This window comes from Rhincodon typus, chromosome 2, assembly GCF_021869965.1.
Source record: "Rhincodon typus isolate 14 chromosome 2, sRhiTyp1.1, whole genome shotgun sequence".
Taxonomy (NCBI): Eukaryota; Metazoa; Chordata; class Chondrichthyes; order Orectolobiformes; family Rhincodontidae; genus Rhincodon; species Rhincodon typus.
In genome coordinates this window covers 38963662-38985820 of record NC_063333.1, presented here as the reverse complement: position 1 = coordinate 38985820, position 22159 = coordinate 38963662, and the positions used below count along the sequence as shown (strand labels likewise).

Genomic DNA, 22159 nt, shown 5'->3' with positions numbered 1-22159 from the left:
GTTCAGCAGTATGTGGGTTGTGCCCCACATACTAATTACTGAAGTTAAAAGTCTAAAGTGTACTAGAAGCTACCTCCTGCTTTTCTGGAAATTGTTCTGGAGATGAGGAGGGTGAACTTGGAGAGTGGTGTATCTGTGGAACTCATTGTCAAAGAAGACAGTGGACAGCAACTGAGTGTATTTATTCTGGAAATCAAGCAGCTAAGCATAGCAAGGAGAATAAAAAATGAGATTTCTTGCTTTATTTACTGGGGAAATAAAAATGGAAAGAACTGTGGATGTTGTAAATCAGGAACAAAAGCAGAAGTGACTGGAAAAGCTCAGCAGGTCTGGCAGCATTTGTGAAGAAAAAATCAGAGTTAACATTTTGGGCGTGGTGACCCTTCCTCAGAACCAACTTGGCTTTGAGAGGATTAGAGGCCTATGCAAATAGTTGCCAAGCAACCCTCTTTGGTCTTAGAATTCTGTTTTTGTAGACCCAGAATTTAGTGAGTAGATAAAACTCCCTTGAAGCTGCTATCTCTCTTGAAAACTTGAATCATTAGAAGAAGTCCATTGGAAAAGCCACAGCTGCTGAGTTTCTCCAGCACTTTGTTTTTACGTCAGATCACTAGCATCCATTGTACTTTAATTTGATTGGATTCAGAACTAGAATTTATCATTAATGTATTGCTCTCAACAATTCTGCATTGACAGGAGGTCTCAGTGGACATGAAAAGTTATCACCTTTTATCCTCTCTTTCCAGTCTTTGGCCCATGGGAATTATTTCTTCCTTTTTTTTTCCTTTATTGCCTTTTACAAAAGAAAACCCATCATCTGAAGAGATTTGCCTTTTTGCGTTGTGAGTGGTGTTTGCATGTGATTAAGGAGATATAGTTCTATTTCCACATCATACTTTAGGTGTTAATCAGTGGTTGTGAATTGTTCCAAGACAAATTTGTTCATTATAAATGGATTATTTTGAATCATGAAAGAACCTTGGGCAATGTTCTTTTATTCAGTGCAGTGGTACATAGAATCATAGAATCCCTTCAGCCCAACTTCAAGGGAGTTTTATCTACTCACTAAATTCTGGGTCTACAAAAACAGAATTCTAAGACCAAAGAGGGTTGCTTGGCAACTATTTGCATAGGCCTCTAATCCTCTCAAAGCCAAGTTGGTTCTGAGGAAGGGTCACCACGCCCAAAATGTTAACTCTGATTTTTTCTTCACAAATGCTGCCAGACCTGCTGAGCTTTTCCAGTCACTTCTGCTTTTGTTCCTGATTTACAACATCCACAGTTCTTTCCATTTTTATTTCCCCAGTAAATAAAGCAAGAAATCTCACTTTTTATTCTCCTTGCTATGCTTAGCTGCTTGATTTCCAGAATAAATACACTCAGTTGCTGTCCACTGTCTTCTTTGACACCGACCCTAAGAGCATCCCACCCAGACCCATCCCTTTATAACCCACCTAACCTACACATCCCTGAACACTATGGACAATTTAGCGTGGCCAATTGACCTAGCCTGCACATCTTTGGATTGCGGGAGGAAACCAGAGTACCTGGAGGAAACCCATGCAGACACGGGGAAAATGTGCAAACTCCACACAGACAGTCGCCCGAGATTGGAATTGAACCCAGGTCCCTGGTGCTGTGAGGCAGCAGTGCTAACCACTGAGCCACTGTGCTGCCCTAAAGTTGGAGTAAAAATGGAATTGGCCATTTTGACAATTGAAGCAATAAACTTACACCAATCATGTGACATGTGGAGCAGTGGGGCTTGACTATCAGCTCTTTCCTCCCGTTGTAGCCGTAACACTTTTGGACTTGATCAGCTTAGTCAGTGGTGGTGCTACCAAGTCACTCTTGGTGATGGATATTGAGTTCCCACACCTTGATTATATTCTGTGCCCTATGTTGACAACTCTCAGGATAACTCCATCCTGATTGTATACTGCTGTACCACTATCTCTGCTGGTTTTGTCCTATGGTGGGATAGGACATACCCAGAAATGATGATGGTGGTATCTGGGTCATTGGCTTTAAGGTATGATTCTGTGAGTATGGCTATTTCAGGCTGTTGTTTGACTAGTCTCCCCATTTTGGCACCAGCCCTGGATGTTAGTAAGGAGGACTCTGCAGGGTCAGTAGGTTTGGGTTTGCCAATGTTGTTTCTCGTCTCTAGGTTGATGTAAGATAGTCCATCCAATTTCATTTCATTTAGGGCAGTTAAGAGTCATTTTTCTGCATCTAGAGTCATATTTAGGCCAGAGCAGGCAAAGACATTGGATTTCTTCCCCAAAGCACATTAGTGAACCAGATGGATTTTTATGGCAATGTCTAAGGTTCTTGAGTAGATCTGTAGCTCGGGTTGTGGGTGCTGTGGTTGTTTCACTCACCAAGCTGGTTCGTTAGTTCACAGATATCTCATTACCCTGCTGGATAACATCATCAGTGCAGCCTCCGATGAAATGATGTTGTGTTTTCCTGCCTGTTATTTGAACTCCAGTTTCTGTTGGATTTGATTACCTCATTTCCGGTTTCCCTTCGCAGTGGTGTATATATAGGGTCCAGTGCTATGTGTTTGTTGATGGCCTTCAACCAAGAAGGCCATCCACCAAGAAGGCCATCAACAAACATATAGAACTGGACCCTATATATACATCACTGCGAAGGGAAACCAGAAATGAGGTAATCAAATCCAACGGAAACCAGCGTTTAAATATCAGGCGGGAAAACACAACAGCTTTTTATGGCAATGGTTACATTATCACAATTAGACTAGTCGTAATTCCAGACTTCATTAAATTCACATTTCAACATCTGTCACGATGTGATTCAACCTCCTGTCCCCAAAGGATTAGCCATTAGTGACATAACCATTACACCACTGCCTTCCCTGATGCAGGAAGTTTAAATACCATGCACAAATGGTCATGGCCAGTGAATACATCTTAAAATGCCATATTCTACCAATTGTACCACCCAATATAGACACCTCTCAATTCACCACATACCCAGTACTTCCTACCAACAATCTATATCAATCAGAACTCATAACTAACTTCAATAAGCTTCATCAAATCTCAAGTACTCAGCCTTGTTGCAAACCTCAGACCTATTGTCCACAATTTGCACACACTGTTCAACAGGAACCAGCTGAAGAGTTAGAATGCATGTTGTAATCCCCATGGAGAAGATGGTGCTGGGCATTATTGAAAGGGTCATTGCTGAGGCCATGACCAGTGGCAGGCTGAATCCATAGGTCTCCATATTTTCAAACCAAATCCTCTGGTCACGTCCTATTTCTCAATCATCTCTAGCCTGCTTCTGACTTAAAAGCTGACGATAGTTTAAGCTTGAAGCTCTTAATTTCACTTCCCCACTCCTCCCTCACTTTCATTTCAGATACCTAAAACTTTAATCTGCTCAGACACTCACAGCAGACTAAGAAGACCAATCAGTGAAGAAACCACATTATCACTTCATTTCATACTCACAGCTTCCAGTCAGATGTTGATATTGTATGTATTTTACAGGATAGAAGAGGGACAGGGTCAGCATATGATGATACATGGACAAAAATGCACTATGGCCAAAACAGGCAGTAAGGATAATCTTGGTGCCAGTTCATTGGAAGGCAAACGTGTGTATGAGTTCTGCTACAGAGGACTCAGATATACCTTAAATAGCCTTGGCTACTGAACAAAGAAAAATAGAGTCTAACACTCAGGTGCTTGGTGATTTGGGACATGTGCCAGAAAGCTGACTTTCATTGTAACTATCAAGAAAAGGTCCAGCACCAACTTGACATAGTGCATTGTGTAAACTGTGGACCCATCCTTTCCAGCATGGAACTAACAGCCAATTTATAAAACAAAAGCAAAATACTGTGTATGCTGGAAGTCTAAAATAAAAAGAGAAAATGCTGGAGAAACTCAGCAGGTCTGACAGCATCTGTGGAGAGAGAAACAGAGCTAACATTTCGAATCTGATATGAGTTCTTGAGAACTGAAAGGACCTAGAAAATGGTGTTTTCCATGCTGTTGACAAAGGGGGAGCAGAAGTGAACGGAACAGTTTGTGAGGGTGCTCAAAGCAAAAAAACAAAGCAAGCGCTAATTGTATTAAGGGAGGAATACATATGTAGAATTGATGTAAATGAACGGTGTGAAAAGGAGAAGCTGGATCTGCTCTGCTGAGAGAAAAGCCATCAAGACACAAACAAGGCACAGGGTTGTTGGTACACACAGGTTGTATTTAAGATGGAGGACAGAGGTGATGCTTTGAATTTGTTGAACTCAATGTCGTGCCCTGGAAAGCTGTAAATTTTCTCAAAAAAAAACATGAGGTGCTGTTCCTCCAGCTTGTATTGAGCTTCACTGGAACACTGCAGCAGGCCAAGGACAGAAATATTAGCATGGGAGCAAGATAGTTTGTTGCAATGGCAAGCAACTGAAAGGTCAGACTCATTCTTACAGATAGAGCTGAGGTATTCTGCAAAGCGGTCATCCAATCTGTATTTGCCAATGTAAGGGAGACCATATTGTGAGTAGCAAATACAGTAGACTAAATTGAAAGATGTACAAGTAAATTGCTGCTTCACCAGAAAGATTTGTTTGGGCCCTTGGACATTGAGGAGGAAGGAAGAGGTGAAATGGCATTTGTTATGGTGAGACATTTTGCTCCCTAGTGAATGCTCTGTAATTACAAAGGTGAAAAGATAAATCTTTGTATTAAGGGCTTCCATTTGACTGAGCAGGCTTTCAGCCACTCCATGTCTAAAAACCTGTTTTGAAAACTTAGCCCACATAAGAAAATAAAAAAAAAGGGGCAGCACGGTTGCTCAGTGGTTAGCACTGCAGCCTCACAGCGCCAGGGACCTGGGTTCAATTCCAGCCTTGGGCCACCATCTGTGTGGAGCTTGCACATTCTCCCTGTGTCTGCATGGGTTTCCTCCGGGTGCTCCGGCTTCCTCCCACAATCCAAAGATGTGTAGGCTAGGTGGATTGGCCATGCTAAATTGCCCATATTGTTCAGGGATGTGTAAATTAGGTGGGTTATACAGGGATGGGTCTGAGATGCTCCAAGGGTCGGTGTGGACTTGTTGGGCCGAAGGGCCTGTTTCCACACTGTAGGGATTCTATGATGATTCTACAATGATTATTTTACAGCTCTGGCAAATCTCACCACAGCAACTGAGACAATTCACAACATCCTAAAGCAAACAATAATATTCTAAATCAAGCAACATCTAAGATATTAAGCCAATTCACGCAAAAGCACAATGTTAATGAATTCTTTAAACTACTTGGCTATGCCAAAAAACAGTTTGTTTTCTTGGGACATACCCTATGTCCCAAATTTAATTGAAATCTGTCAGTTAGCTTTTGAGATATAGGTGTTTTCTAATCAACCTGTTCAGAAATGTTATTACATACCTTAGGAGCAAGTGGGACTTAACCTGGGCCTCCTGGCTCAGAAAAAGGGACACTACCAGTGCAACACAAGAGCATTGCATTTAAGATATATTGTTTGTAGATGCTCTAATCTTTGGAGCAGTTGGGTTGGGCTTCCTGGTTCAGAGGTAGGGGCACTACCACTGTACCACAACAGCCCTAGATTTTTCGATAACAAGGTGTAGAGCTGGATGAACACAGCAGGCCAAGCAGCATCAGAGGAGCAGGAAAGCTGACGTTTCGGGCCTAGACCCTTCTTCTTGTTATCACCTTGTTATCTCAGATTCTCCAGCATCTGCAGTTCCTACTATCTCTGAAACAATTTTAGCCCTAGATTTTTAAATTTTTTAAGAAGTTTTGGTTATTTAATGTATTTTTCTAATTGCTGTGTTCAGTGATGTTATTACGCACAGCTGGAGCAGATGGGTCTTGAACCTGGACCTCTTGGTTGAGGGGTCAGGACAGTACCTCTATGCCACAAGAACTTTAACTTTTTAAATATAATGTTTACAGAAACAAGGGCAGAAACTGTACCTACATGCTAATTGCAACAGTCAGAAGAAATCAACTAGCAATTAACCTGTACATCATCATCCCTTAAATTCAGTTTATTTTGGGATAAGCAGCAATGTATTTTTATTCGGCTCCCTTGTGGCGCAGTGGTAGTATTCCTACCCTTGGACTGGTAATTCTGAGTTCAAGTCCGCCCTGCTCCGGTGGTGTGTAATAACATTTCTCAACACGTTGATTAGAAAATAGGTTAAAAACGATCAGATTACCATCCCTTTAAATAGTACAAATGCTAATTCATGCTACTTAACATAATCCTCAGCTATGCAAAGTTAAGGGTAAGCATGGAGCTCCAAAATAACTGTGCTGGTGTCAAGGCAGTGTTGAATGCTAATTGGCATCATGATCTGACTGTTCTGCATACTTAGTTTCATTCAGTACAAGAGGAAGCCATTCAGCCCATCGTGCCTGTGCCAGAACTTTGTAAGGGCTATACAATTAATCCCATTTATCCCTTCCTATCGACAGAGTAACATTTTGTTCCTTTTCAACTGCACATGCAGTTGCTTTTCAGAAGTTAGTGTTGAATTTACTTCCACCACCATAACAAATCGTAACAATAATCACAACAGTTCCAATACTTCAGAGAGGTGATGGCCTTGTGGTGTTATCGCTGGACTGTTAATCCAGAGACCCAGATAACATTCTGGGTACCTGGGTTTCTATCCCACCATGGCGGATGGTGAAATTTGAATTCAATAAAATATCTGGAATTAAGAATCCAATGATGACAATGAATGTATTATCGGTTGTCGGAAAAACCCATCTGATTTACTAATGTTCTTTAGGGAAGGAAACTGCCATCCTTACCTGGTCAGGCCTACATGTGACTCCAGAACCAGAGCAATGTTGTTGACTCTGAACTGCACTCTCAGCAATTAGAGCTGGACAATAAATGCTGCCGAGCCAGTGACGTCCTCATCCCAGTAATGAATAAAAAAAAATTGAACAGTTTAATATTTCTAGCAGAAGTTGGCTATATCAATCCACCTAATGCCATTTTCAAATCTCAATCTGACTGAAGTGCCCTATCATGCCCAATTCCATCCTTCAATTTTTTTTTGTATATAAGGAATAATCTTCTGTAATATGTGACTAATAAATGTAAGAATATGCTGCCTAAGAAAGGGATGCTGAATTTGTGAAGGTTCAAGAAGAAATGCAGGTGTATTTAAGAAAACTGGGTGGTGAACAGTTGACAGGTGCAGAATAGTTTGAAGGTAGTCCTCAATATTTGTAGGATGGAAATAGTAACCAGTCTCTTTGAAGCAGCTCAGGAGACCAACAATGTCACAAAAGAAAAGAAGGCCATTATTCTTGAGTGGTGTCCAAGGAATAATTAAATCCCGTTTACTAAATATAGGAATAAGACAAAACTGTAAAACCGTTTCTGCCCTGTTTTTCCATGCATCAGGATTTCTAAGAATTCCTGCTCCTGAAAATGAGGTCAGAAAATGAATTGAGTTGCAGATGAAGAGAGGGATGAAAGATAACTGGCCCCTTTATTCTCACCTATTGAGAATCTACAAAACGATGTGTTTTCAGAGGGAGTATTTTGCCTCTTGAGCATGTTTTAATTTTTAGTAATGAACTAGAAACAGGCTTTCAGATATGTTTAAGTCAAAATAAATTGCAAAGTTTTCTTGATGCAATACCCTAAAACGTAAAGACAGTAATGCACACAGACAAACATTGTTTCCAGAAAACAAAGCATGTAGAATACAAGAAACAAATCACATTCAGATTGAAACAGAAACAGAAATTGCTGGAGAAATTCATCAAGTCTGGCAGCTTCTATGGAGAGAATGCAGGAGTCAGTGTTTTGGATCCAGTGATTTTTTTATCAGAAGCAATTTCTCCGGCAATTCCATTTTAGTTTCAGATTTCCAGCACCTGCAGTTCTTTGTTTAAAATCACTTTCAGGTTGAGGTCTTTAAGGTGTACACAGTGCGAACTTGGATGAGTTTCCTTTCATGATTTTTTAGAAAATAATAAAGGTTGGAAATCTCAGGATTTCCAAACAAGGTCATGGCCAGGTTTCTGAAGAGGTGAAAATGAATTAGTAACCCTCACACTTCCTGAGTTGGCAGGTTGTTAGAGTTCTGTTCTTTTAGCTGGAGCAGTTGTTGTTTTTGTCCTGTTTCCAGACTGACTGGTATCCCCTGATTCTGGAGATAATAAGATTCATTATATAAAGACAATTTTAGCCTTGTGATCAATTCTTCCAAGTCCAGAAGTTAGAATCCATTGCTGTGCAACAGGGAAATAGATGGTTTATTCACATCTGTTTATGATAAACTCATTTCTGGACTGTTAAGTTTCAAACTTGGAAACATGATGAGATTTGGATAAGTCTACAGATCAAAACAGGTTTGGGAATTCATAGATAGTAGGAACTGCAGATGCTGGAGAATCCGAGACAACAAGGTGCAAGGCTGGATGAACACAGCAGGCCAAGCAGCATCATAGGAGCAGAGAGGCTGACGTTTCGGGCCTAGACCCTTCATCAGAAAAGGGGGAGGGGAAGGGGGTTTTGAAATAAATAGGGAGAGAGTGGGAGGCGGATAGAAGAGGGATGGAGGAGAGGATAGGTGGAGAAGAAACAAACAGGTCGAAGAGGCGGGGATGGGGCCAGGAAAGGTGAGTGTAGGTAGGGAGTTAGGAAGGGGATAGGTCAGTCCAGGGAGGACGGACAGGTCAAGGGGGCGGGATGAGGTTGGTCGGTAGGAGATGGAGGTGCGGCTTGAGGTGGGAGGAGGGGATAGGTGGGAGGAAGAACAGGTTAGGGAGGCAGGGACGAGCTGGACTGGTTTTGGGATGCGGTGGGGGGAGGGGGGGTGAGATTTTGAAACTTGTGAAATCCACATTGATACCATTGGGCTGCAGGGTTTTATCTCTATGCCTGTTCAAGTGAGGAATCTCATTCATTGGCATCCATCTTGGGTGAAGATAAATTGTCTATGTGCCATGTTGGTTCTTTTATCCTAAAATTGATTGTGTACATCCAGTCAATATGATGCAGGTGTGACAGCTGTAATAGGCACAGGTCAATATAGTCATTCAAATGAAGTGGGTCCTCATTTGTCCTACAACTAACTCCCTTTCTCCTTTAGGAAAATAATGTGCTGACAATCAACTGAAAGCTTTTTGTCCCCACTACCAGTGCAGGACCAAAACTCAGGCTATTAGAATACTTGCTGTAAGGTTTTCAGAATTTTAATATATACCAGAATAGAAAGTCTTCTAATAGTAGGAGATCATAGAAAGGTTATAGTACAGAAGGAGGCCATTTGCCTGTAGTGTATGTGCCTGGTCTCTGCAAGAACAGTTAAGCGAGTCTCACTCCCTTCTTGTTTGCCAGTAGTTCTACAAATCTTTCCTCCTCTCTTTTGAAAGCAGCAATTGAATCTGTTTCACAACACTCCCAGGCATTGCATTCCACATCCTAAACACTCACTGCATTAAAAGGTTTCTTGTATTGCAATTGCTTCCTTTGAAAATCACCTTAAATTGGTGACTTCTGGTCCTTAATTCTTTCCACCTGGTCTGTCCAGCTTTCTCATTTTTTTGAACATCTCTATCAAATCTCCTCTCAACTTTTTCCAAGGAGAATAACCCCAGCTTCTCCAATCTATCAATGCGACTCGTGTTTCACATTCCTCAAACTATTCTCAGAAATCTCTAATGCTGTCAGAGATAGTAACAACTGCCGATGCTGGAGTCAGAGATAACACAGTGTTGAGCTGAAGGAACACAGCAGGCCAGGCAGCATCAGAGGAACAGGAAAATTGACTTCTTCTGAAGAAGGGTCCCGACCCGAAATGTCAGCTTTCCTGCTCCTCTGATGCTGCCTGGCCTGCTGTGTTTCTCCAGCTCCACACTGTGTTATCCCTGATGCTGTCACGTTCTTTTTAAGGTGTTATGTGAAAAGTGGATGTAATGCTCGCACTCAGATTGAATCTCAGGTTTTATTCAGGTTTATCATAACTTCCTTGCTTTGTGCTCTATGCCTCTATTTCAGAGAATCCCTACAGTGTGGAAAGAGGCCATTAGGCCCATCGCATCTGCACCGACCCTCTGAAGAGCATCCCACTCAGACCCAGCAACCCCGCACCCCCCACCCCCCCACCCCCCAACCCCTAATCCCGCATTTACCATGGCTATTCCACCTAGCCTGCACACAACAGACAATTTAGCAGAGCCAAACCACCTAACTTGCACACCCCTAAAATGCATTGTCTGACTTGGGATGTCACCTCTGGTATACGAGGAAACTGATAAAACCTTTCGTTATCTCAGGGGCAGTGACTTGAAAGAAATTCAGGAATTTGCATATTAATCCTTTCTAACTGATTAAAGATTTAACAGCCATCTTAGGTTTGTTCAACACTGCATCAATTCTATGCCTTTAAATTTCAGGTCTATGTACCTTAAGTTTATATGCATTTGTGTTTAAAAAATGGGTCATTTTTGGAGTGAAAGCAATAACAAGTGAGGTATTGCAGGGATCAGTATTTGGGTTGTAACTATTCATAATATGATCTGGATGAGGGAATCAGATGTAATATTTCCAAATTTGCTGATGACATAAAACTGGGTGAGATTGAGTGGTAAGGAGAATGTAAAGAGGCTTAAAGGTGATTTAGACAGGTTGAGTGAGAGGGCAAATGCATGGCAGGTGCAGTACAGCCTGGATAAATGTGAAGTTGTCTAATTTGTTAGGAAAAGCAGAATGACAAAGTATTACTTAAATGGTGACACATTGGGAGGTGTTAATGTACAAGGGTGCCCGAGTGTCGTTGTACACCAGTCACTGAAAGCAAGCACACAGGTGCAGGAAGCAGCTAGGAAGGCAAATGATATGCAAGAGAGTTTGAATGCAGGAGAAAGGAAATCTTGCTGCAGCTGTGCGGGGCCTTGATGAGGCCACATCCAGTGTATTGTGTGGTTTTGATCTCCCTTACCTAAGAAAAGATATATTTGCCATGAAGGGAGTGCAATAAAGGTTCACCAGATTGATTCTTGGGAAGGCAATCTTGTAATATGAGGAGAGATTGGGTCAACTGGGCTTGGAGCTTATAAGAATGTGAGAGGATCTCTTTGAAGCATTATAAAATTCTGACAGGGCTGGACAGATGGACAAAGGGATTATGTTTTCCCTGGCTTTGGAGACCAGAATAAGGATCAGAAACTCAGGATACATGGTAGCTCACTGAGCCTGACCAGCTCTCGTATGAGATTATTACACCCATTGTATCAATTACAATTAAGGTCATCACCATTTCCCATTACTTAGTTGCAATACTCTCCATTCATATATTAGTCCCCCTTCTAGGCTAAAACCTTGCCCTAAATCCCATACTGTTGTACTGTCAAGAGCCTTTGGCCCTCTGTTTGTTATAGTATTTCTATAGCAAATGGTTTGCTCACCTCCGCCTATATTACCTTAGGTATCATTAAAACTTTTCTTGTCTTTCGCCCTGAATATTTCCTCCTGCTATGGCCTCCATCCCTATCCCTTAAGTCTAAGAGTCACATTGTTGAACAGATATGGCCAGTAGCTGTTTTAGCCATTCGACACCAGATCTGGCAGAACCACTTATAGTTTAAATCAAATCTTTCTCTTGTCTGTGAAAATTGTTTATTACTTTAGGATCATCCTGCAATGCAAAAGTAACCCTGGCTTCATTTGTTTAGAGCTAGCTATCTCCCTGGTCTCCTGTACCCTCATCTGAAAAGTTAATTTCAAGCAGCTCGTGGTTTTCTTTGAGATCATCTGATCACTTGCCTTTGCTACTTACAGTCTTTTCAGTGGTCCACCAGATTCCTCGAAAGCAGCCCTAACCTTATCCAAGCTTTTTATCCAAGCTTCCTTCATGCCATCTTTGAGGTCATCTTGTCCATTAGACCCACCTCTTTCTTTTTGACCCTACTGCCACCAATCTATAAACCCCAATGGTTCCTTGGGTCAAACACCACTGCCAAAATGATAAGGTCGGAGTGCTGCACTATCTGTTAGTTCACATAAATCTACTATAAAGATTAGGTTCTTATTGAGACAGGTGTCTTGAAATTTATTCACAACACTTGTTGTATTGCTGTAATATCACAGACTCAAATATCACCTGGGTTTTGTGCTTACTAATGTTACTGTACATTATATACACATAACTGACTGAATACACTGCATTGACTCAATCACACTGAGAAATTGACTGAAAAAAGGTGGGTAACTTTATACCTGAATGTCATATGTTGTAATATCACATAATCATCTTAAAGGTACACCGCCTGTCTGGGATCTATGCAACAACACAACACATCCAGTTCCCTCCTGGCTACCAAGTTAGCTGACATTTTTGATGGTTCTTTCTCCTCAGGCTTTGTCCCTGTCTCCTTTGAAATTGTCATCATTAGCCCTGTTATCAAAATAAAACTCTCTGTCCTGCTAACTTAAAAACTGCATCTCTAACCACCTTTGCTTTGCCGAAGTCCTTGAACATGATGTCATATCCTAAATTTGTAACCCCATTTCCTGGAACTCCATTCTTGATGCCTTCAAACTGGATTCTGCAGCTACCAAACTACTATCAAGTTACAGACAATGCCTTATGACTGTGGCAAAGACAGACTATCTCTTTTGACTTTCTCAACATGTCTGCCACCTTTGTCACATTTGATCACCTTCCTCCTGAAAATGTTGCCACTAGCCTACCAACCTGACATTATTGTAGGAATGCCTTCACCACAGGTGCTGCAACAATTTAAGAAAATAAAAGACCACCACCACCTTTTGAGGGCAACTAGGGATGGACAAAAAAATACTCACCATGAGAGCAATTGTATGAAAAAAAAGTACAATGGCCATGGGTGCTATTGACACCCACAACAACATTCAAGGCTTTAAACGGACCAAAGGGGAAAACATTTCTACAAAGCGATCTATCTATTTTTACCCATATTTAAAACTGACCTCCTTTGTTAATGTTTGAAGCTGACACAATGATTTCACCTTTAGGTTACTGATAAGTACTCTGCTATCCTCTTCCATTTTGCCTGGGCAACTAATTGGGAATTTAAGATGCTTGAACATTTATTTTACATGGTCCGATCATGGAAACATCTGTGGGGTGCAATTCCTAATCTGTCATTATTAGGGGAAAGGATTGCGCAATATTAATCCCATCATCTTTAACAACTGCCCAAATTTTTTAATCATATACAGCAAAGGAAGAAGCAGAGGGAAAAAAGAAGAGGAAAAAGTTAAAGAGGAACAATCGCAGGCCAAGACTGAGGAGGAAGAGAGAAATAAACCATGGGAATGTCCTTATGATGTACTTTTTGATGCCTACCTCAGTGAAATTACAAGAAATATTTTACCTCTTGTCAGCACAAAAGAACAAATTGTGGCACTTGCAATGTAAGTATTTTTCTACACAAATTTTGTGTGTAAACTGACATAAATTTAAAACATCCAAACAGTTAATATTTTTGAATTGGATTCCTGACTTGTAAAGTTTGTCTTAATCTTCAAGTGGTTATTTCATTGAATAGTTATTATTAAAATTATGAAGAGTTGCCACTGCTTATTGGTTTGTTAGTCAGCAAATACAGATTTAAGACAATAAGCAAAAGAACCTGAGAATTTTTTTTTAATGCAGTAATTTATTGGGATCTGGAGGGTACTGTTTCAAAGGTTGGTGCAATCATATTAAAAATAACTTTCAAAACAATATTGAATTTATATTGGAAAAGGAAATATATACCAACATCAATGGTAAAGAGCAGTGGGAGTGGAGCATTTTTTGTTTTCGGTACGGATTCCAGCATCTGCAATAATTTGCTCCTACGAAGAGCAGGGAAGTGCCTGACTGAATGGATATTCTTTCAGATTCAGCATAGTCATACAGGCTGAATAGCCTCATTTCCTATGAAAAAATTTGATTTCCAAACACAAAAAATGAATACATTTGTCGTGAATTCACCTGTTCCCTAAATTTCCTCATGTATTTAACCTACAGTAGTTGAAGACAAGCTCAAAGGCCCCAGTTATCATAGAAAGTTCATCACAATCTTCTCAATTTATTTTCTGCTATTATCGGATGCTGTTGTTTTATCAGGAATATTTTTGACTAAATCAAATAATAATTTGAATTTGCCAATTCAGATTTATGTCATATGTCAATGAATTTTACCTACCCAACAACAGAACCTGGGCAGGAGATAGTCAATATAGAGCGAGAGACTTACCTGCTCGTCTCCTACTCCAATCTCCCTCACTGTGACTTTAAATTGCAGGTGAAAAGGATATCCACTCAAAATTGGTTAGACCAATCTTTATTAATGCACATCATGTTCTGTTGATGTTATTGGGCCTAATGTTGTCTATCAAAGGCATTCCTAAAGGTTTGGTCAGTTGATGTCCTGACTAGACAACGTCAGACCACATGAAATCTGATGATGTGAAGTATGCCCATGTGGCATCTGTAAATGGTGTAAAATGTGGTGTGTTGTAGTTGAGGATCTTTGATCATTTATTTTCACTAGTAGCTATCGTAGAATTAGAGAATGATACAGGACAGAAGAAAGCCATTCAACCCATTATACCTGTGTCAACACTATGGGACAGCAACACAATAAAATCACTTCTGTGCTCTTCCAGTGTTGCCCTATTCTTTGTTTAAATCTGCTTCCACTTTTCAGGCAGTGGATTCTAAACCTCAGATTTTTTTGATGGTTGCCTTAGCTTCTTTTGCCAATGAACTTAAATCTGTATCATCTCGTTACCAGACATTAAGCCAATTTTGATAGTGTTCTACTGACGCCACCAAAATCATTCAAAATGTGAACACTGTCATCAAATCTCCTTTTAGTCCTGGAGAGGGATAGGCAGAAGGATCTAGGCCCAAAATGTCAGCCTTCCTGCTCCCCTGATGCTGCTTGGCCTGCTGTGTTCATCCAGCTCTACACCTTGTTATCTCCTTTTAGTCCTCTTTGCTTTAAGCAGAACAAATCTGGGTCTTGTTATCTCTCCATATAACTAACATTCCTCAGCCCTAGTAAATCTCTGCTGCATCCTTTCCATGGGCTTTGCATCCTTCCTAAACTATGATGTCTAAATCTGAACACTGTACTGCACCTGAGGCTTAATCAATGTTTTATAAAGTTTTAGCATAACTATTTTGCTTAGAGATGCAGGAGCTCTGGGGCATGAGCCTTTAATACTACAGCCAGATTGTTGTCAGAGTCTAAATTCTTTGCAATATCAGCATACACAGCAACTTTGTGGTATCATAGGGAGTGAATTGAAATGATTGAAGATTGGCTTCTGTTATTTTGGTACCTCAGCAATAAGATAAAGTCACTATAGTTCCAGAGTACAATAGGGCTGCTCTCTCATTTGAGAGATATGACTGGTGATAGTTTAACTTGAGGGTCACCATGCCTCAGACGAGGGGCAAGTTTGACAAAGTGGGACCTTCATGTTTTGCTGTTTGGCTCAGTGCATCATGCACTCCACACTTCTAGCTGAAGACTGTTGCAAATGTTCAACATGATCTTTTGCAGTTGACTGTTGAGCTCCACTATCATTGAAGGCAGGAATATTTTTGGTTCTGCTTCCTCCCATTAGTCTTTTAATTGTCAAGCGCTATTGGGATGTAGCAAGAGTGCAGAGCTTTCATTTCATCCATTGGTAATGGAATTGCTTAGCTCTGTCTACAGCATGCTTATTCTGCTGTTAGACAATAAGATGTAGAAGCAGAAGTTGGCAGTTCTGCCCATCGAATCTGTTGCGCTATTGAATGACATCATGGAAGATCTGGTAATCCTCAATTTCCCTTAACTGATTAAAAATCTGTCTATCTAATCCTTGAATATATTTAATGAACAAGCATCGGTAGTTCTGTAGTAAAGAATTCCACAGATTCACTATCCTCTGAGAGAAGATATTCCTCGTCATCTCAGTCTTAAATGGGCAAACCTTTAGTCTGAGATATGCCCTCTGTTCCTAGACTCTCTCACAAGGAGAACCACCCTTTCCACCCTGTGAAGACCCCTAAGAATTCAAGTATATTCCATCCACTTATTCCCCTTTATCCTGTTTGTTACCTCTGCAAAAATGTCTCATGAATTGGCAGGTGTGATCTCCCCTTGGTGAGGCCATGTTGATTTGTCTATGCATTTTCCATGTGCATTTATAAATGCTCAGATATTAATTACATCCTTAACATAGACTCTAACATTTTCCCAATAACAGGTGTTAAGAGAACAGGCCTATAGTTAGCTGCTTTTTGTGTTCTTCTGTTGAAATAGGGGTGTTATATTAACAGTTTTCCAGTCTTGTAGGACTTTTCCAGAATCTAAGGATCCTTAGAAGATTACAACCACTGCATCCACTATCTCCGTACCTACTTCCTTTCTTATTATAGGATGCAACCTATCAAGTGTAGGGGACTTACTGGCCTTTAGCTCCATTTCCCTAAGACAATGACTATAACTAGAGAGAAAAAAAAAATCCTCTCCACATTTTGCCCCTTGATTTGGTATTTTTGGAAAGCTACTAGTGTCTCTACCATGAAGACTGATGTTTGATATGAATGTAATTCTGTGTTTCAGCTTCACCAGCCAGCACTTCATTTTTAGGTATGCCTGGTGCTTGTCTTGGCATGCTATTCTCTACTCCATTGAAACCTCCATTAATCTGGATTGTAATAGTAAAGTCAGGGATATACTATGCCATGATATTACAGATTTTAGTGGAGTACAGTATTGCTGCTGATGGCTTTGTGAATGCTCAGTATTCTGAATTTATCATTTTACACAATGGTGGTATCACAATACAGGCTTCCTCAGTGTGACTCCAAAAACAGCATGTGTAATCATTCAAGCAATACAACTGTGGTTTTTCTTTATGTTGGGTCTCATAACAAGTGCAGGTACAGTTTGACACCCATATCTTTCAGGGCAACATATAATTGGTCTAGCCACCAATGGCCACAGGCTGTAAAAGAATAAAGACAAATGAAAAGTAGTGGGAGCAGTGCTAGATATTGATAATGGACATTAAGGTACCTCTCCCAGACTACATCTGTGTCCTTGCTACACCCAGTATTGCTTTCAAGTGATATTCAACATAGATGAATACTGATTCATCAATTCACAAAAGGCAGTAGCTTGTAATCAGTAGGAGGCATCCTTGTCCACAAGAACATAACATAAGAACCAGGAGCAGGAGTAGGCCATTCGGGCCTTCGAGCCTGCTCCGCCATTCAATAAGATTATGACTCATCTTTTCATGGCCTCAGTTCCACTTACCCACCCTCTCACCATAACCCTTAATTCCTTTACTATGCAGAAAATTATCTCTTAGCTTTAAAAAAATTCAAGAGGAAGCCTCAACTACTTCACTGGGCAGGGAATTTCAAAGATTCACAACCCTTTGAATGAAGAAGTTCCTCCTCAATTCAATCTTAAATCTGGTCCCCCTAATTTTGAGGCTATGCCCTCTTATTCTAGTTTTACCCGCCAATGGAAACAACCTCCTTGCTTCTATCTTATCTATTACCTCCATAATTTTATATGTTTCTGTAAGATTCTCCCTCATTCTTCTAAATTCCAATGAATGTAATCCCAGACTATTCAGCCTGTCCTCATAAGCCAACCCTCTCAACTCTGGAGTCAACCTAGTGAATCTCCTCTGCACTCCCTTCAGTGCCAGTACATCCTTTCTCAAGTAAAGAGACCAAACTGCACACCGTACTCTAGGTGTGGCTCATCAACACCCTATACAGCTGTAAAGTAACCTCCCTGCTTTTAAACTCAATCCATCTAGCAATGAAGGATAAAATTCCATTTGCCTTATTAATTACCTGTTGTACCTGCAAACCAACCTTCTGTGATTCATACACAAGGACACCCAGGTCCCTCTGCATAGCAGCATGCTACAATTTTTTACCATTCAAGTAATAGCCCTTTTTACTGTTATTCCTACCAAAATAGATGACAACCTGATAAAGCTGCAGAACAGGACAATTACATCCTAACAGCATTCGCAGCAAATGATAGACAGAACTACGTGATCCCACAACCAACGAATCCGATCTAAGCTCTGCAGTCCTGCCACATCCAGTTGTGAATGGTGGTGAATAATTTAACAACTAGGTGGAGGAGGACAAATATTACCATCCTCAATGATGTAGAAGGTCAGCACCTCAGTGCCAAGGATAAGGCTGAAACATTTGCGAAAGTCTTTGACCAGAACTAACAAATGGATGATCTGTCTTGGCCTACACTAGAGAATCCAAAATCACAGATGCAAGTCTTCAGCCAATTCAATTCACTCCATGTGATATCAAAAAATGGTTGGAGGCATTAGATGCTACAACAGCTGTGGGCCCTAACAACTTTCCAGCAAGATTAGTTCTCCCAGAACTTGCTGCAACTCTAGCCAAGTTGTTCCAGTACAGCGACAACACTGGCATCTCCCAACAACGTGGAAAAGTGCCCAGGTATGTCCTGAACATGAAAAGCATTAGAAATCCAACCCAGCCAATTATTGCCCATCCGTCTACTTTTGAATATCAGTAAATTGATGGAAGATGTCATCAACAGTGCTATCAAGCAGCACCTGCTAAGTGAGGTCCGGTTTGGAGTACACCAGGGCCACTTAGCTCCTGACCTCATTACAACCTTGGTTCAAACATGGACAAAACAGCTGAGTTCCAGAGATGAGGTGAGTGACAGCCCTTGACATCGGGGCTGCATTCAACGAAGTGTAGCATCAAGGAGCTGTAGCAAATCTGGATTAAATGAGAATCAGTGGAGAACTCACTGCTGATTTGAGTCACACTTGGCACATAGGAAGGTGTTTGTGGTTGCTGGAGGTCAGTCATCTCAGCTCCAAGTCATCTCTGCAGGAGTTCCTCATAGTATGTCCTTGCACCTTCAGCTGCTTCATTAATGATCTTTCCTCCATCATTAGGACAGAATTGAGGATGTAACATTTATGCCATACAACTGTCAGGCTCCATCTCCAATAAGAGACGGTCTAACCACTGTCCCTTTACATTCAATGGTGTTGCCATTACTGAATACACCACTGTCAACATTCTAGAGGTTACCATTGATCAGAAACTGAATTGGTCTGGCCATATAAATATAGTGACTACAAGAGCAGGTCAGAGGCTTGGAATACTGCAGCAAGTGACTCACTTCCCAAAAACCCAAAGCCTGTCCACCGTCTATGAGGCACAGGTTGGAAGTGTGATGGAATACTTCCCATGTCCTTGGATGAATGCAGCTTCAACGACACTCAAGGAGCTTGACACCATCTAGGACAAAGCAGCCCACTCGATTTGCACCAAATCCACAAACGTCCATTCCCTCCACCATTGATGCTCAGGAGCAGCAGTCTGAACTGATTGCAATGTGCACTACAGAAATTCACCAAACATCCTCAGACCACACCTTCCTAACCCACGACTGCCACTATGTAGAATGACAAGGGTACCAAATACATGGGAAAACCACCACCTGCAAGTTCCCCTCCAACTACTCACCATCCTGACTTTGAAATATATCACCATTTTTCAGTGCGTTGGGCCAAATTCCTAAAATTCCCTCCCAAGCAGTATTATGGGTCTACCTACAGCACATGGACTGCAGCAGTTCTAGAAGGCAGCTCACCACCAACTTCTTAAGGGCAACTAGGGATGGCAAATAATTGCTGGCCCAGCCAGCATTGGCCACATCCCACAGGTGAATTTGGAAAAAAACTATCCATGTCACTGACATGCTTCTCCTATAGTAACATCCAGAGTACCCTGGTGTTCTATCCTTGACTTCTTTTCCTCATTCATTTTCCCCCTTAGCCTAATGCGGCTGATTTCGCTTACTTTGTTTAATTTTAAATACTAGGTTTGTTTCTGAAAAGATGGGTGGGCCTATAAGCAAGGAAAAGCTTCATGAATTCACCTGGGAACTACACATTGCTGAACTGAAATCTGAATTAAAATCTAACATCATCCCCATTGGAAAAATTCAGAAAGGAATCTACTACCACAGAGCCCTTCTATTCAAGGTAGATTTTCTTCTAATAAAAAATTAAAGTGCTCATTCAAACAGTTTCCAAAATGAAGTGATTTGAAATACCTGTAATAAATTGTTTAATGAATATATTTGTATTTCAGGCTTTAGCAGATAAAATAGGAATCAGTTGCAGTCTTGTTCGTGGAGAGTACAGCCGAGCCTGGAATGAAGTCATGTTGGTTGATCGACCAACTCAAGATGTTACTGGGCTTTTCATTCCACCAACAAAATACATTGTGGATCTTGTGCACCAAGTAGGCAGCTTGATGAGAACTGACAGTCCTGATGCAGCACATTATGAAAGTTTCACTAGTTGTAAACATACAACTTGTAAATGTTGCAAACAGTTGTCTTGGTACCTGGATCACTTTGAAAGAAAATAAATAAATTGTTAAAGTCTGCATTTGACAACTTCAAATTTAGAATTTAAACAGTTTATAAATTGTTGCTACAAAATTGTAAATGCCACCTTAAAAATGGACAATTGCGTCACTATGCCAGTTTGTTTAGTCCAAATATTTATGATCTTTATTAATTTTTATCGCCTAGTGAAATTACCTTGATTCTAAATAGAAGCATTTAATGATTAGATATGTTTATATGTTACTTGATTTTCACACAAACCACTCTTCTTCCTTTTAGCATTTCCATAACTTGTGTACGTGTTATTTTACATTATAAATTGTATACCAAATAAGGTAATATTACAATGACAGTCCTTTATCCTACTGTTATACATTCGAAGAAAAAGGATCAGACAGTTGTGTTTAATATTATTTTGTCCCATGCCACAGTTTAGATCTGAGTTCTCAGCCAACATCATAAAAATATGGGAGCATTCATCTCACCATGGGTAAATCCACCATTAGTTTTAGTTAAATAGAAGGAAAATAGGAATAAGGAGCAGAATTAGGCCAACGGCCCCTCAAGACTGCTCCACCATTTGATAATATCATTGCTGATCTGACAATGGCCTCAACTCCACTCTCTGACACGTTCCCACTACACATCTATAGTTCAAGAAGCTATCTGTCACAGCTTTCAATATATTCAATGACCTAGCATCCACTGAACAAAAATACCTAAATTCTGCAGATGCTGGAAATCAGAAACTAAAGCAGAGATTACTGGAAAAGATCAGCAAGTCTGGCAGCATCTGTGGAGAGAAAGCAAAGTTAATGGTATCTGTTGTAAAGATCACACAAGATACAGGAGCAGAATTAGGCTAGCCGGCCCATCGAGATACTCGCTGATGTGTTTCTCAACCCTATTCTGCTGCCTTGTCCCTGTAACCCTTGATCCCCTTACCAATCAAAAACCTATCTATCTCAGTCTTAAATACCCTCAATGACTTGGCCTCCATCGCCCTCTGCAGCAATGAGTTCTACAGATTAACCAACCTCTGGCTGAATACGTTCTTCCTCATCTCAGTTCTAAAGGGTCAGCCCTACCCTCTGAGGCTGTGCCCTCAGGACCTCGTCTCTCCTACTGGTGGAAATACCTTCTCCACATCCAGTCTATCCAGGCCTCTCATTACTGTGTAAGTTTCAATGAGATACTCTCCATCCGTTTAAACTTTATCAAGTACCATAAGACGTGGGTTTCCTCCAGGTGCTCTGATTTCCTCCCACAGTCCAAAGATGTGCAGGTTAGGTGGATTGGCCATGCTAAATTGCCCGTATGTTCAGGGAGGTGTAGATTAAGTGGGTTATAGGGGGATGAGTCTGGGTGGGATGCTCTGAGGTTCGGTGTGGACTTGTTGGGCCGAAGGGCCTGTTTCCACACTGTAGGGATTCTATGATTCTATGATAGGAGCAGGATTTAGGCCTTTCAGCCCATGGATTCTGCTCCACCATTCAATCATGGCTGATAAGCTTCTCAACCCTATTCTCCGACTTTCTCCCCATAACACTTGATCCCCTTGACAATCAAGAACCTACCTATCTCTGTCTTAAATATACTCAGTGATTTGGCCTCCACACCCTTCTAAGGCAATGAGTTCCATAGCTTCTCTACTCTCTGGCTGAAGAAGTTTCTCATCTCTGTTCTGAAGCGTCC

General features: G+C 40.9%; 1 protein-coding gene across 1 annotated transcript in view; it reads left to right on the top strand.

Annotated features, from left to right (window-relative positions):
* Nucleotides 1-20603, top strand: part of armc3 (armadillo repeat containing 3) — a 149603-nt gene extending 129000 nt beyond the window's left edge. Inside the window, exons 14-17 of the mRNA XM_048606892.1 lie at nucleotides 13239-13433; nucleotides 18310-18522; nucleotides 19931-20093; nucleotides 20203-20603. Of these exons, the coding sequence (XP_048462849.1) occupies nucleotides 13239-13433; nucleotides 18310-18522; nucleotides 19931-20093; nucleotides 20203-20484 (853 nt within the window). The 3' untranslated portion in view covers nucleotides 20485-20603. The remainder of the gene's footprint in view (nucleotides 1-13238; nucleotides 13434-18309; nucleotides 18523-19930; nucleotides 20094-20202) is intronic.
* The last annotated feature ends 1556 nt before the right edge of the window (nucleotides 20604-22159 follow it).